General features: G+C 37.2%; 2 protein-coding genes and 1 long non-coding RNA gene across 11 annotated transcripts in view; 1 reads left to right on the top strand and 2 right to left on the bottom strand.

Annotated features, from left to right (window-relative positions):
- LOC121965372 (CD276 antigen-like) overlaps nt 1–8,542 on the bottom strand; it is a 40,061-nt gene extending 31,519 nt beyond the window's left edge. For 3 of the 8 annotated variants that reach the window (XM_088071618.1, XM_088071620.1, XM_088071617.1), the window contains exons 1-3: nt 8,406–8,541; nt 6,150–6,464; nt 5,334–5,594 (exon numbers count right to left, since the gene is read on the bottom strand). In XM_088071618.1, coding sequence (XP_087927744.1) covers nt 5,334–5,594; nt 6,150–6,464; nt 8,406–8,466 — 637 coding nt within the window. In that variant the 5' untranslated portion in view covers nt 8,467–8,541. Of the gene's footprint in view, nt 1–5,333; nt 5,595–6,149; nt 6,465–8,405 lie in introns of all 8 variants that reach the window. The other 5 variants (XR_015775275.1, XM_088071621.1, XR_015775274.1 and 2 more) reach the window with 3 other exon arrangements.
- LOC148186094 (uncharacterized) overlaps nt 6,283–15,523 on the top strand; it is a 10,424-nt gene continuing 1,183 nt past the window's right edge. Inside the window, exons 1-2 of the long non-coding RNA XR_015775276.1 lie at nt 6,283–6,422; nt 8,367–8,431. This is a non-coding gene — a long non-coding RNA (uncharacterized LOC148186094). The remainder of the gene's footprint in view (nt 6,423–8,366; nt 8,432–15,523) is intronic.
- Nucleotides 8,944–15,523, bottom strand: part of LOC121938109 (butyrophilin-like protein 3) — an 11,970-nt gene continuing 5,390 nt past the window's right edge. Inside the window, exons 4-8 of one of the 2 annotated variants that reach the window (XM_088071625.1) lie at nt 13,374–13,634; nt 12,974–13,276; nt 12,206–12,321; nt 12,056–12,108; nt 8,944–11,280 (exon numbers count right to left, since the gene is read on the bottom strand). In XM_088071625.1, coding sequence (XP_087927751.1) covers nt 11,247–11,280; nt 12,056–12,108; nt 12,206–12,321; nt 12,974–13,276; nt 13,374–13,634 — 767 coding nt within the window. In that variant the 3' untranslated portion in view covers nt 8,944–11,246. The remainder of the gene's footprint in view (nt 11,281–12,055; nt 12,109–12,205; nt 12,322–12,973; nt 13,277–13,373; nt 13,635–15,523) is intronic. The other variant, XM_088071626.1, reaches the window with a different exon arrangement.

The following is a 15,523-nucleotide window of genomic DNA, read 5'->3' as shown; positions in this document are numbered from 1 at the left end:
AGACCTCGCTGCCTTTATGGTTCCCACTCTTTCTTAACGCCAAGTAAAAAAAACAAAAACAACAAACAACAAACAAACCCACAGCTGATTTCTTTTCATGTTGTGCAGGAAAATGTTGTTAAAAACATCCCATAAAGTGACGAAGTATCCTGAGGAGCTCACGCGTGCCTCGCGTCCTCTGCACTGCGCAGCAAACTGCTCTCCGCCTTTTAACACGTGATTTTTTTAACTACGCAATGATGACGTCATCGTCTGTGCTCAAGTGAAAGTGAAAATATCTTCTCAAATTTGCAAAACCACCGCGACCTGGAGAGACGTCCTGGAGGGACAGGACTGCTTCCTGCTTCAGCAAGCTTCATAGCAGCAGCCTGCCCCCTGTCTGTGTACATGTCTTCTGTTAAAATCCAAATCCTAATCTCTGGTTTTGTTTTTGTGCCTGACGCCTCGCGATTGCGTAACACAATTTACGTGCTTTTCATTCGCTCATTTTTTCAGTTTTGTCTGTGTTGATGCATGTGTCCTAAATGTAGTCCAGATTGTGTATTTGAGTTTAATCAGTGAATTTGCAGCTCAGCTCCTACAATAAGTCTAAAATACACTGTGGAAACTAAATAGTTACATTCAGACTGTTCAGGTCCAAAAATGCTCCATTGAAACCCATTCAAACTGACATTTTTGATCCCACAGCCATCAGAGCAGAAAAACAGGACTTGTATTATTTCTGGGTGTCATTCTGGGCTTTTGACTCTGAATTTGTCATTTTGACTATTTTCCACCTGATGAGGTCATTTTGACCATATTTGGCTCATGGAGTCACATAATTACAATGGTGCATGAGGGACTTTATTAAAATATGTATATATGAATGTGTTATTATAATCATTGTTTTGTTTTGGAGCTTTTTTAATTAGCATTTGGGAGAAACTGGTTACATATGTCAGTGGGGCCCTAACAGAGACAGAATAGGATTATGCACAGTTTGAGAGGGAACTTTTTCTATTTATTTATTTATTTTTTTAGGCTTGGAGCCGCGTTAATGCAAAATGGGCAGCCTGTTGAATGTCAGCTGGTCTCTAATGGAAATGGAAAAAAGTTTACACACAACTTGAAAGGGAACTGTTGGCTATTAATAAAAAAAAATGTTCTCATTTAATTAGAGTTTGGAAAAACCGGAGCACCCGGAGAAAACCATACGTTGCTACTTTGATACTTTCAGTCTATGTCACCTGGCTGCTGTGATTCTGGGTCAGGTGTTTCATTTAAACGACTTTCCTCACTAACTACGGAAAGAGCATAATTGTGGAAATACCTTGTCACAAAATCTGGGACACCTCTGTAAAATGAAGAGGAAGGAAGATTAATGACCCGCTCATATGGGACAACAGTGGGAGTGGGAGATGAAGAGGCTGCCACCATCCAATTATTGATTTCCATGCCAGCAGGTAATGATAACTGATTGGATTTGATTATATCAAAGGCAAACCAGACTAATGCTGACTAATGTTAATGTGACTGATGTTTAACGCGAGTTCTGTTTGTGCTTTTCACGCTTGAACGTGACGAATGTAGTGACGTAATGAAACTTCAAAGGCGGAGTTCAGGAATGATATGACGTAATCAAACATGACGTCAGTGGCGTCCAAGATGTGCAAAATGGCGGCCGGGCCAATCTGAGAGATTCGGCGCTTAGCGGGAATAAATATTTTTTTAAACCCCCTCCAAAAAACACGGACTTTATCAAACGCAAACATTTGGGACTGTTGTCTCTTGCCTGTTTTGATTCAGAAGGGACCTTTTGAGCAACTTTTCTAATCTTTCAATCGTTTCAACGATGACAAGCTAACGTTAGCTTAGCTTATGCTAGCTAACACGGCACTTACGCTACCGTGAACTATGGCCGATAGGAGAATCGTTAACTTTTACAAGATCTCCGTTAAGAAATTGAGATCTTGTAAAAGTGGGAGATGTGGAGTCGTGTTACTGCTAATGACCTCATTTCCCGGTCCGGCGCCGTGTACACCTGTCACAGGTAAAACGGTTCCTCTCTGTCCGACCTACAAGGTGATAACGCGAGACTGCCGGACAAAAACACGGACACCGTCCAGGATTTTACCGTTTGAGACCTGGAGCGACATTACGTTTCTTCCTGCTCTCAGAAACCTTTGAAATCTACCTGTATTTTTATCAACACACCTGCGCACGACCGCAGCAGGCTGACGAAGACCACTGCGCTGAAACGCGTCGGTATTTTTACGACGTTTCTCTCCTGCTTCAAGTGTCCGTGATTAGAGGGCCTGAGACCCAAAAACCACTCCGTCCACGTCAAGGTAAGCCGGTTCTTTTTGGCTCCGTTTTTCTTACTTTTACAGATATTTAACCCTTTGAATCCCTTTGAATTTAACCCAAATCAGTGCGATTTGTTTCATTATTTTTGAAATATGTCAAGGGAAAAAGAAAAAAATATATTTATTATCATCATAATCACATTTTTTCCAGAATTTTTAAGCACGTTTTAAAGGTCATTTTCTTCTTTCTTTCCCCCCTTTTTAATGCATATATTTATTATTATTATTGTTGTTATTATTTTAACTAATTAGCAGATTTTTTCTATAAAAAAAAGTTTTCTTGCTAATTTTGGGGTCATTTCTTCTGCCATTGCCTTAAGCCATTTTCAGATGGTCAAGCTGATGTTTTTTCAGCAGCGTTGGGATCATTTATTTAAAGGTGATGATCAGCTCTTGGTCAGACCAACAGGACTGAAAAATACCTGTAAACTTACAGTAAATGTGCGGGAGGAGCCATAGAGAGAAAAAAATTGATGAAAGGAGGTCAAGTTTAACCAAATCCAGCTCTCTGGATGCTAATCCCAGACTCTAAATTCCTGTCTCCTGTCAAAGTTCATTCATTTGTATAAAATCGTCTGATGAACATCATGTGATATGGTTAAACCCTGCTTCATATGTCTTCAGTTATTTTTTTTTTTGTCAGCTGTTGTTAAAATCTCAAACGTGCATATTGCTGTAAAGCAATATAAACTTAGAGCAAATATTACAGTGAAAGTTTGCTGTTAAAGTTAAATATTAGTTTGAGAAACTAGAACTTTTTCAGGACAATCTCATTTAAAGTTTATACTGACTCATGCTGGCAGCTTCTTTCTCCTCGCTATGACATTAAATATGAACCAATAAATAAGAAACTAGGTTTACGGTTAATAAACAAATGGACAAAAAAACGTAAAAGCATCCTTAGTTATTATATATGTAATGTTTAAAATCTGAAACAACCACACACACACACAAAACCCAACAACATACAAAACACAAAATCCAGAAATCACTTGTGTGATAATAAAAGAAAATAAAAATTCAGTGTCATTTCTATTTTTATGGCTGAAAATTATTCACTGACCCCAAACTGCCTTCATTTTGACTTCTGAGCACCATAGTACACCTTTCACTCATAAATGACCACAAGCTGGCAGCAAAGCTGCATTAAAGTCTGTGACTGATAAGATATCCGACTTGTGCTTTTACAGGAAAACCAGAGCTGCCTTTTGCTCCAGCCCAACAGTCTGCGAGTCCACTTTTAGCTTTTACTTTTTCTCCACCGTTTAGCCTGAATGGAGCATCAGGACATGATGTAGGGCAGGAACAACATGCTTTACTTCATGAGCTGGAGTCTCCAAAAAAATCCCTGCAGAGCCTCAAAGTCTTTGTCTTTGATAATCGGTCTTGATAAGGATGTTTGCCAAACGGCTCCAAAACGTTTGAATGCTTCCTCTTCAAGTTTAAGTGCAGTAAATAAATGCATCAGGTATAATTTAATCCTTCAATCCTCAGTGTAGACGTTTGATACTTCATTTTGCTCTTTTGTTTAAAGTAGCATTTTCTTTGTAATTCTACATAAATCTCTATTTGTTCACGTCATTTAACACAGTTATATTTTGTCAGCACCGTGGTGTGGTGACACATGCCTTCTTCTTTGTCGTTCCCTAGTTGACGTCCTGTCTTTTAAATGATCTCATTTTGTTGTCTGCAAACAAAACGGAGTGAAATTTAGAGCTTAAACACATCAAGCCCAAAATAATCTCTAATTTACGTGTCTTGAGTATAAAATATCACAGCTGTGTTGACTTAAGTTCATCTTTTCAAGATGTTAAAGTAGATTTGAGCTCATGAATTGACTCATATAAAATCCAATACTATTGTTACATTAAGAAAATTTGACTTTGTTTCACCAGTCAATACACATTTACATTAATAAATGCATATATAATGATCTATAATAACTCAACTGGCATCACAGTGTTATCAATACAGCCAAACGTGTGCAAAGTAATTAATTATGTGCTTGGGCCCAAAACAACACACAAGTGCAGGTAAACTGACATTATTACCTCCACTTGTGTGAGCATCATCTAGTGTGCACACTATTTGAGTATCTGAAAATACCGTTGTAACAACTCATGAAATGTTGGTTATAGGGCACCATTGCATCTTTTTCAGAATAAAAGATGTACTTGCCTGTTGTTATAATTACAGTATACCATGCCTCCAAGTACTGCAATGCCCAAAATGGCTCCAATCACCCCGCATACAATAGCTGGAACATTTGAACGGTCTGAAACAAAAACAGTCTTGTTATTTGAATTTTCAACTAAAACCTCAACAACTACAATGATTAATACTAAAGCATGAAGCACCAGGAAAAAAAAATGTTGCCAAAAAATGTATTTCTCGGCCAAAAAAACAGAAAAAATTCATTTAATTTTTTTTTTCTCACTAAAAGACAAAACAAAATAACGCTATTTCACACATGAACAAACATTTTTTGGACTTAGAAAATGGTCCACCAGAAAAAACCCTCACGTGCCCTTCTGGGCTTCCGTAGATAATACATTACTAGAAAAATATTACCTTTTTGTCAATTTTTGATTCTATTATATCATATATATATATATATATATATATTTATATTTATATTTATATTTATATTTATATATATATATATTTATATTTATATTTATATTTATATTTATATTTATATATTTCCTTTTTCTTTTTTTTTCTTTTTTTTTACATTTTTTTGTGTGTGCTAATTTTCAGGAAATTTAATGTTTTGGAAATTTAATAAGTTTTTATTTCATGCGGTTTGTTTTTTTGTCATTTCTTATTTAGTTACTCAGTGCCTTTTCTGTTGGGTTTTTTTTGTGTTTCAAAGCTTTCAAAGGGGTAAACTAGTGATTTCATGTTATATCAGGTGACAGATACTATCAGTATTTGCTCTGAAAAACGTTAAAAACAAAGGAAGTGATTTATTTTAAAGACACTTACTTGGTTTAAACAAAGTGGCTGTCATCTTGTTTCTGCGAGTGCTGACGGTGCAGCTGTAGTCCACGTTAGTCTCTGAAACTATCAGAGAGCTGCTGATGTTGTAGAGCTGCTCTGCAGTCTGCTGGACTCTGGTTTTGGTCTGGAGGGTCTGGTTGGATGGAGGGTTTGTGGACCAGCTGAGTTCAGGTTCAGGGTAGATCCCCTCTGAGCTGCAGGTGATCCTGTTTTCTACCTGCTGAATACTAACTTCACCAACTGGAGCTGCAAAGAAAAGAAAGAGAAAATAAGGATTTGCTGTATACGAAATTGCTGTAGAGGTGGTAATGTGGGAGATAACATTTAACCCTTTAAAACCTGAGCAAATAGATTTCATCCAAAAAACATGCCAAGAAGGCAGAGCAACAGAATAAACCCCAAAATTATCAAGAAATTTGTAAAAAGATAATCCCCTGAAAATTTGTTCTTTCAAAGAAAGTAAATGCCTAAAAATTATCATCACTTTGCATCATAATTTAAATTAAAAAATTCTGAATATTATGAGTATAGTTTTTCCCTAGACATGTTTTCCCAAGCTTTTTCAAAAATGATGTACTTAATTTACTAATTTCTTGCAGTTTCTGGAACATTTCTTGCCAAGTTGCTCCTTTCGCCCCATATTTTTGAAAGAAATCGTGTTCAAAGTTGAAGTGTTTAGTAATGAACATAAATAAAAAGGAAAATCTGTATACCAACTGGACAAAGGTGACAACATTGGAACAATTACTCTGCAAATATAGAAAAAAGAAAGTGTTTTCTGTGTAACTGTGTTTTTCGTACCGTCCACTCTCAGGTGGATAAAGGACTCCTCTCCTCTGGTGGTGCTGGTGTAGCACTTATATCTGCCCTGGTCCTGAACCTCCACCCCCGACAGCTCCAGGGAGGCGTTTCCTTTGGAGATCTGGTCCTCAAACAGCGATGTCCTGCCTCTGAAACGCTCGTCCTGGAGGTCGAGCTGGACTTTTTCATGATAAAATGAGTGGACGGAAATTTCTGCTTCCTTCTGCTGATACCAGTGGATCAGTGAATCATATCCGGCCTCAAAGCTACACGGTAAGATGCAGCTCTTACCGAAATCACAGAACACCTCAGGATCTGCAAAAACATGAAATAAAAGAGCCACTTTACAAAGTTCAGATCCATAACCTTCAGGAAAATAGCAGCTGAATCCAAGACAGCTGTCTTCAACGGGACAGTTGATCAGAAATACACATTTTCTCTCTTCCACCTGAAGTGTTATTTGTCAGTGTAGACGGTTTCGGTGTGAGCTGTTGAGATGTCTGCTTTCTCTCCAGTATTAAAGAACTAGACGTCACTCGGCTTACGGTGCTCAAAGCATCAAAAATACGTTTAAAAAACTCAACATCGATGTCCCTTTGCAGAATTGACGACCTGTTTACTCGATATAACCCGCAGACCTCGCTGTGAGCAGTTTCGTGTAGGAACTATTTTCTTTCTACAGAACTACAAGACACAATATTATTCTGATTTAAATGTGTTTCAGTGTGCTGAGTGTTGCTACAACATAAATTGTGATATATCGCAATTTATTACCTTTTTTCGAGTGCAAATTTTGTCCCTAAAGGAAAACTTTCTTAACATTTATTTTATCCAATAAGATACAATTTTCACGTTGTTCATCTCACAGTAAATCACTGTTTTTTTGCAGTAAATTAGTTATGGTGGATTGAAAAAGATATTGATTTTATTATTCTATGAGGCTACCAAAAGTTATTTTTTAATTTGTAATATTAATAATTTATCTAATAAAAAAAGAATCAATCAATCAATCAATAATCAGTCAGCCACAGTGTCTTGATACAATACTGCCATGATACTGACTGATCAGTTTTTCTTCTTCCACTTCTAGCAGTGGTTATAATAATGAAATACATTTCTATAAAAGCTAGAATTATAAATATATTTTAAAAAATATTTTAGTTTATAAGTTTATCTTTACAAGTAAAGAAAAGATTTTTCATTTCTAATAACAATAACCAAAATAGTAATAAAAAAGATTGCTGCTGACTGGCGCTTGTAATGACACATGGGTCGGGTTTTGGCATTTTTCGGTAATGTTACAGTCAGGAATTTAAAACACGGCAGCTGCAGGTTGTAGTACTGGCTCAGATTAAAAGCTTACAGTGTTAAACAAAGGAAAGTATTCAGATCAGGTTTCACTGTGTGTGTGTGTGTGTGTGTGTGTGTGTGTGTGTGTGTGTGTGTGTGTGTGTGTGTGTGTGTTAATCAAGTTCATCAGGATGCCATTTAAAGCTGACAGTCCATTCATAAGCCACAATGGATTTTTTTAAATACTCCACTCTCAAAAGATATTTTTCTAAACCATTTTTTTTGGATTTTCCATAAAAAAAGTACCTGCTCTGCCACTTGACATTTTACCTGATAAAAACACATCTCGATATTTTGTGTGTTTTTTTAGTTGCTAAAGTTATTGTTTATCTAACTCAGTTACAGTATAAGTTTGTTATAAAACTCATTTAAAGTCAATACGGACACTGCTGTGCAGCCAAACACTGAAACCAACAGAACTTAGTTTTATAGCAAATAGAAAGGACTGAATTAAGGAACATATGTATAACATGATGCACAAGACATCCACAATATTTCAGACACAAAAAACACAGATATCTGTCTGTCTAACTCTGTGTGTTTATAGTCATATGCATATATCTTTTATTTGATTTCTGCCTCCAGTGCCATACTGTACTATGCTTATTGTGATTTAAGCATGAAACTCGGTAGCTGACTGTATTTCCAGGAACAGTTTACTTTGAAAAACAGTTTCCATGTGCAAATTGTCACTATTAGTATCAACAAAAGTCTGTTTTCAAAGGATAATATCTTAAAAGTAAGCAATTAGATACTACTTGCTTGCTTTTTCTTGTTGTAACCAATCTTCTTAGTATTTATTTTTCATATTTCTTGGTGTTTTTGCTCCCTCTGCTCACAGTAACCATGACATGTCTGCTGTTTCAGACTGGATAAGATCAGACGGGCTGTGAACGCCTCACTCACCTTTTCTTGCAAGTGTCTGCAGGAAGGTCAGGACCAACATGACACACTCCACCTCGGTCATCTTGCTGTTATATTTCCTCTGCCGATACTGTACACCGCACGGGAAAAATGCGGATCAACACGGGTATCAGTGCTCACAACAAAGCTGCCTAACTGGTCTGACACTGAAATCTCAACTAGGCAGATTCATTAGTAAGGATTGGCTCTCTTCTGAAGCGTAGATGCTGAGACACCTTTTACACCCTTTTACAGCCCTTTATACCCATTCAATTATAATTAATATACCGAAGCTACAAAGTCCTCTGAGCAAAGATTAAAAGGAATAAATACAAAACATGAAATAAGATTAAATAATGTAAACAATCACAGCACGTAACAGTAGTTCAGAAAATGTGTGGATCACAGATAAAGGCAAAACAAAGCAGTTAAATCTTAAAATAAATGTTCATGTCTTAAAATGTTTATAGAAACCTCTATGAATGAAATCATAAATTCACTGCCATCAACCAAAAAAGTGTTAAAAGGTTAGTAGACATCATTACAGATTTCAATAAATATGATTTTATTAAAATAAACAAAAAAACCCAAACAAGAATAACAAAAGATCCAAAAAGAAAAGCTTGATTTCAACAAAGTAAAAATACACAAAAAAAATGACTCCACTTCCATTTTTGCTCCAACGTTAACAAGATTTTTGAACCTTATTTAACCGGGCATGTTTTGTTACAGAACATTTTGATCTATAGCAGCTCCAGTAATGCGGTTTGTTTTGTTTGGACCTCCAGTGCATGAAGTCCCCGTCTCTCTGCCGTCATGTCGAAGTGAACTCGCTGAACTTAAACTTTCATCCAGAGGAGGTCAGTAAGACAACACGTGCGCTCCGATACTTAAAGCTACAAGCATGTTGAGTTTCTCATGTGCATACACAACATAAAAACGTATCAAAAATAAAGCAAAAGGCAGCTTAATGCGCACAATACAAACAATCATAACAATGATTTACATGGAGCTTTTACAACGTTCAGAACCACAAACAAAGAAGAATTATTTTTAGATCGCAGCAACACAGAGCGTTAAATCACAGTCGCACCTGCATTAATTTAAATATGACAGAAAAATCTCATTTGTACCAAAATTCAAGATAATCCATACAGCAGTTGTCAGGATGTTTGACTCTGAATCACTTTGGCTCAGATTACAAAACATTTAAGAGTGCAATGTGTAGCATTTAGTCACAAAAACGTATTTGTAAAGCATATTTAACACCCAAGGGCAACCCATAGTGCTTTACAGATTAGGCAAGTCAAAGGTCATTATAGTCCAATCACAGCAGCCCCAAAGAGCTGCACAAATATACATTTCAATTCAGTATCAATTTCATGTATAAAATCCAATATGACAAATAAAAGTTAGCCTCGGAGGGCTTAAAACGTATGACATTGCTCTGCCCTTTGACCCTCACAGAGACTAAGGAAAAACTCCCAAAAATCCTCATTAACGGGGGAGAGAAAATGGTTGAAACCTCAGGAAGAGCAACTGAGGAGGGATCCCTCCTCCAGGACGGTTAAAACGTGCAAAAGATGTCGTGTGTACAGAGTAGATCAAAATATTTAGGATTTAGGAGGATATGTTGATTAAGCGATGCAATAAAACGCAGCGTCCCGGCGCTTTACTTGCTTTTGCAGGTTTTTGTTTTTTTTAGAAAATAATGTGTTTTCTGAAATTAAGAATCATTGCGTTTTTGAGTAAGTAAACATTTTTTTAAACTCGGCTGAAAACTTTTTTATTTAGTTTGACTTTTAATTGATGTCATTATTTTAATTATTTTATATTAATACCTCTTTTTTTATTACTGTTTTTACCGGTCTATACTTTTTACTTCAACTTTTATATATTATTTATATATATTTTTTAAATTAATTAATTCTTTTTTTTTTTTGTGAAGCACTTCGAGCTGCCTTCATTGTATGAGAAGTGCTCTATAAATTAAGCTCATGGTGATCGCCATGTTTGCGCCGCCGTCTTTCTACAGTAGCCCAGAACGGACAAATCAAAAACAGACTCTCACCACTAGATGCCACTAAAGCTCCCAAAATTTTACACACTGGACTTTTACAACTAAAGACTGAGTCGTGTTAGAGCAAGTGGACACGACTTCAAATGACGTAGTGTTGATTTTTGTCAGATTTAACCTTTTATATATATATACATAATTATCATTGATTGTCTATTTATACGAGATGTCCAAATGACACGGATGATTCAGCTGTAAAAATCCAGCTAACGGTGACTCGAAGTTTATTTATACAACTTCTGTTTTTATGGACAAACCACAGTAGTCACTTTTTCCTCCTTTTTTGGTGTGTGCTTTTTAAAAAAATGACTTCTTTACCATTTTTTTTCCTCCTGTGGAGCACAAAGACGGAGGAGGAGGAGGAACAGCAGGCCGAACTTCACAGTCAAAAGTCTCCCACAAAATAAATAAATAAAATAATCGTACCGTAGCTCAGCAACAGGACAGAGTCAAAGTGTCCTCGTCCTTCATTTATCAGTTTGGATAAAAACTTCTCCGACGTTCCCGCTCAAACTTCAGATTATTTCAGCCACCAGCTTGTTTTTTGTTTTTTTGGCGTTGCCACCTTGAGTTTCCAGTGAAGCAATGGAAATCCTTCCCTAAAATATCAGTGCACCTGAGCGTCGTTTCATCCTTCATTTCCGCGTGGAGAGGTCCGTTCACCTCCAGCTCCGTTTAAGCTTATTTAACTTCTCAGGTTCGTTCGTGTCGTCACAGTCAGAGCTGCAGGTCACATGACGTGTTTTTCATCTCAGTTTTTCATTTCTTCACAATTTATTTTCTTCATCATTTTGGTGTTTGCTAAAAACAAAAAGAACCGATTTAGTCCTAAAACACATCAAGAACAATCTCCGAATTTATTCTGCTTCATTACAAACAACTTCAGGAGAGGACAATAAACTATCACCGCAAACATGAGGACGTTAATGCGTCTGTGTGCGTAACAGTGCAGTTACAAGGAGATGATAAACTTAAACAGGAGAATAAATGTAACGATGTGGAAATGTATTTAAAAACAGCGCAGAGGGTCATATGAGCAGAGAGGTTATCGCTCAGTGATTTTTCTCGCAGTATTTAAGTAAAAAATTATGTGTTTGGGTTGTTCGTCCGTCTGTCCGTCCCATTCTTGTGAACGCGATAAAGTCAAACCTAATGAGGGTAAAAAGCCCCCAAAATAATCTTAAAAATAAAAAGACATCCACTTTGACTCAAGGATGAACTGATTATAGTTTAGAGGTCAAAGGTCAAGGTCACTGTCACCTTCTGTGCATTACAATACGGATACTACCACACTGTGTAGTACAGCAAAAAAAGACTGAGGGGCCGTTTACACTTACTCTGCAGAAGAACACCTTTTCGGTTGTTTTTGCGGATCTGCGTACACGAGGATCGTTCTCACAAATTTTTCGCACAAATGTGGATTTTTTAAATACGCAACCTAAAGATTTTTTTGGTTGGGCCGTTCGCAATGATCCGTGCAAATGTAAACTACACTTGACCACATTAGATGTGCCTGCAAGTAAAATCACAACATTATTGTCCTTCAGTGCTGCAGTGCTGTTATTTCAATACTTACTTTAAACTTTCACCTTCTGATTTTCTTTGTTCTCTTTTATTCCTTGTTTCTTTCTGAGTCCAAAAGACATTTTTGTTAGCACAAAACACACACACACACACACACACACAATAGATTAATAAATTGAGTTATAACTGTAGTTTTTTTTACCTGTCTAAACCTTTTGCAAATGATTTCTTTATGTTTCAGGTAGAGTACCCCGCAGACTATTGCAACAGCAGCTATAACTGTAACTCCAATTACAGCACATTCAGCACCAGTGAGGCCTGAAACAGACAAAGATTCAGTTAATTTATTTTTCTACTTAACAAACTTCCACAAGTGCAAAGACAACAACTGTAGCATGAAGCTGTAAGTGGATTGCTGTGTATTTTAAATTCAAGTAAAAATAATGTTTGATGCTATAATGAAATAATTAAATTATTTAGTGTTTAGTGTCTACATTTAGATACATTTCAGGACAGTTTTTCAATTACTGTTCTTAATGACAGTTTAGCAAATGACAGTCAGCCTGGATAGAGTCAGTAAAACTGCAATAAAACTGTAAAACTGGGGGCCAGAAATCTTAAAAACCTATTGCTTCTTGAAAATTAGCTGTGGGAAGATTATTAAATATTACCAAAAAAAGGATAAATGTACTATATTTATATATTTTTTAAATCTAAAATTATGTTGCAGAAAAAATATTTTGTTTTTAGCACTTTCTTAAGGTCATATTCTTCTTTTACCCCTCAGTTTTAGGTATTTTTCTTGCAACTTGTTCCTGATTTTTTGATAATTTTTTTTTCTTCACATATTCTCGAAAAAAAAAACTCAAGCGAGTTTGCTCAGGTTTCAAAGGGTTAATGCGCATAATTACACTCGGTTATCACAGGTGATAACAGCTCTTTATGAGACGGACTGAAAGTTTCTACCTACCTGGACCTGGTCTGGTCTCTAGCCTCAGAAAGGTGTTTGTAATGTACGTCTCCTCGTCATCGCTGCGCTCGCAGCTGTAAATCCCTTCGTGTTTGTCCGTTAAGTCCTTTAGTGTGAGGTCTCCTGATTCAGACACGCTCTTCACCTGCTGCCTCCACTCCTCTGACGCCGTGTAGCGGTCGTCGGCCCCGCTCCGGTGCAGGACGACCTGACTGTGGTTGAACCTCCAGATGAGGTCTGTTGGGGAAACCTTTGAGGACGTGCAGGGGATTGTTGTTTCTGCGTCTGAACTACTGATAGAAGCTGAAACGAAAAAGCACAAAAATGAAGACACCTGATAAGAAATGTTTTTTTTTCTAATCAGAATCTGGAGCTAGTTTCGGTTTTTGGAAACACTCACTTTGTTTAAAGGAAGTGGCTGTCTTCTGGTTTCTGTGAGTGCTGACGGTGCAGCTGTAGTCCAGATCAGTCTCTGAAACTATCAGAGAGCTGCTGATGTTGTAGAGCTGCTCTGCAGTCTGCTGGACTGTGTTGGTGCTCTCGAGGGTCTGGTTGGATGGAGGGTTTGTGGACCAGCTGAGTTCAGGTTCAGGGTAGACCCCCTCTGAGCTGCAGGTGATCCTGTTTTCTACCTGCTGAACTTGGATTTGACGGACCGGAGCTGCAAAGAAAAGAAAGAATTTTAAAAAAAAAGTTCAAATGCTGATGTGAGGAACTTGATTTTCTTTTGTGCTCGTAGCTTTGTTGTTTCTTCTTCAGATTCCCAGTCAGTCAAACAATATCATAACATCCGAGTACCCAAACTTCACCGTGTCAGGTCTCCCAAAAAAGCATAGATTTATGACCAAGTCCCCCTTTTGAAAGATGTCTCAAAGAAACCCTCGATAATACTATTACTTTACCATGAATGATGTTTCGAATGGCAGGAAGTTAGGGACATAAGATCAGAAAATACCACAGAAGTTATATTTTGTAATCAATATTACAATAAGTCAATTTTTTCAGCATTTTCTTTGATCTTCACGCAAACTTGTCGATGCCGCCCATTTTGAAGATTAGTGTTATAACCAACTCAGTCACCTTTCTTTATGTTTCAGCTTACACCTGGTTATGTTTAGGCAAAAAAACAACTTTGTTTTGGGTAGGTAAAGATTATTTTTTGGCTTAAAAAAGCTGTTTTTGGTTGCACAGTGTTGGCAGGAAAGAACAGGGACAACCATTTTTTATGCCAATTTTCCCAGTGTGACCAGTCCCTAAAAAACGCCCATGTTTGAGGGCTAAAAAACAGCAGGAAACACAGTGCCAGGTCCCTAAAAATCACCCCAGTTAGGGAACTGAAAAACAGCAGGAAACACAGTGCCAGGTCCCTAAAAATCACCCCAGTTAGGGAACTTAAAAACAGCAGGAAACACAGTGCCAGGTCCCTAAAAATCACCCATGTTAGGGAACTAAAAAACAGCAGGAAACACAGTGCCAGGTCCCTAAAAATCACCCCAGTTAGGGAACTAAAAAACAGCAGGAAACACAGTGCCAGGTCCCTAAAAATCACCCATGTTAGGGAACTGAAAAACAGCAGGAAACACAGTGCCAGGTCCCTAAAAATCACCCATGTTAGGGAACTAAAAAACAGCAGGAAACACAGTGCCAGGTCCCTAAAAATCACCCATGTTAGGGGACTGAAAAACAGCAGGAAACACAGTGCCAGGTCCCTAAAAATCACCCATGTTAGGGAACTAAAAAACAGCAGGAAACACAGTGCCAGGTCCCAAAAAAAACACCCGTGTTTGGGTCTTAATAAGTGTCAAGAGACGCCGCTCAGGGTCGCTTAAAAACTGAACAGTGGTCTGCAGCTTGGCAGGAGTTTAGGCAAGATGTCACTTTCATGAAAGAAGACATTTTGCAAAAGCTTTCACCCTGAAATAATCTGTCATTCCTTTAAATATTTGTTACTAAACTGAGGGTATTTAACAATTATTATTGTATTGAGACTGTGAATGAATGTCAGTTAATGCATTTGCACTTCAGCCTTTTGATCTCTTCGATACAGATCATGCACAGACTTTATTACTATGTTGGGTACAAAGATGAGATTATAGTTTAATATGTGATAGAAGAACAAACCCATCAAGTGTTTTTCCCATGAAGGCTATCACGGCTTAAACGCATGAACTACGTTCTTCCAAACAAAGAAGAAATGCAACATTTATCACATTTTTAGCAACAGCATCAGAGCCAGACACTTCATTTTAAGAGAATCATAACTTTATCTTAAAGATGTCACTTTATCCAAACCTCTTTAGCACAGACGTTTACTTATGGAGGGTTTTTTTTGTTTTTGCAGTCAGCACATTTCTGCAAAAACTGTGAGATTAGATTAACTATGCAGGTGTCCTTATCTACAAGATGACCTTATTCTCAGAGCCGTGAGCGAATACCAGCCTCCTCTTCCTGGGAGAGAAACATTATCAGTCAGATGTCTGAGAAAAGAAAAAGCTCAACAAACCACGAGAGAACAAAAGCAAATTGTAGAATATGACACCAAAACCTCAG

This window comes from Plectropomus leopardus, chromosome 21 (genome assembly GCF_026936395.1).
Source record: "Plectropomus leopardus strain MGB_pleo_1.0 chromosome 21, ASM2693639v1, whole genome shotgun sequence".
Classification (NCBI taxonomy): Eukaryota; Metazoa; Chordata; class Actinopteri; order Perciformes; family Serranidae; genus Plectropomus; species Plectropomus leopardus.
This window is presented reverse-complemented; position numbering and strand designations above follow the sequence as displayed.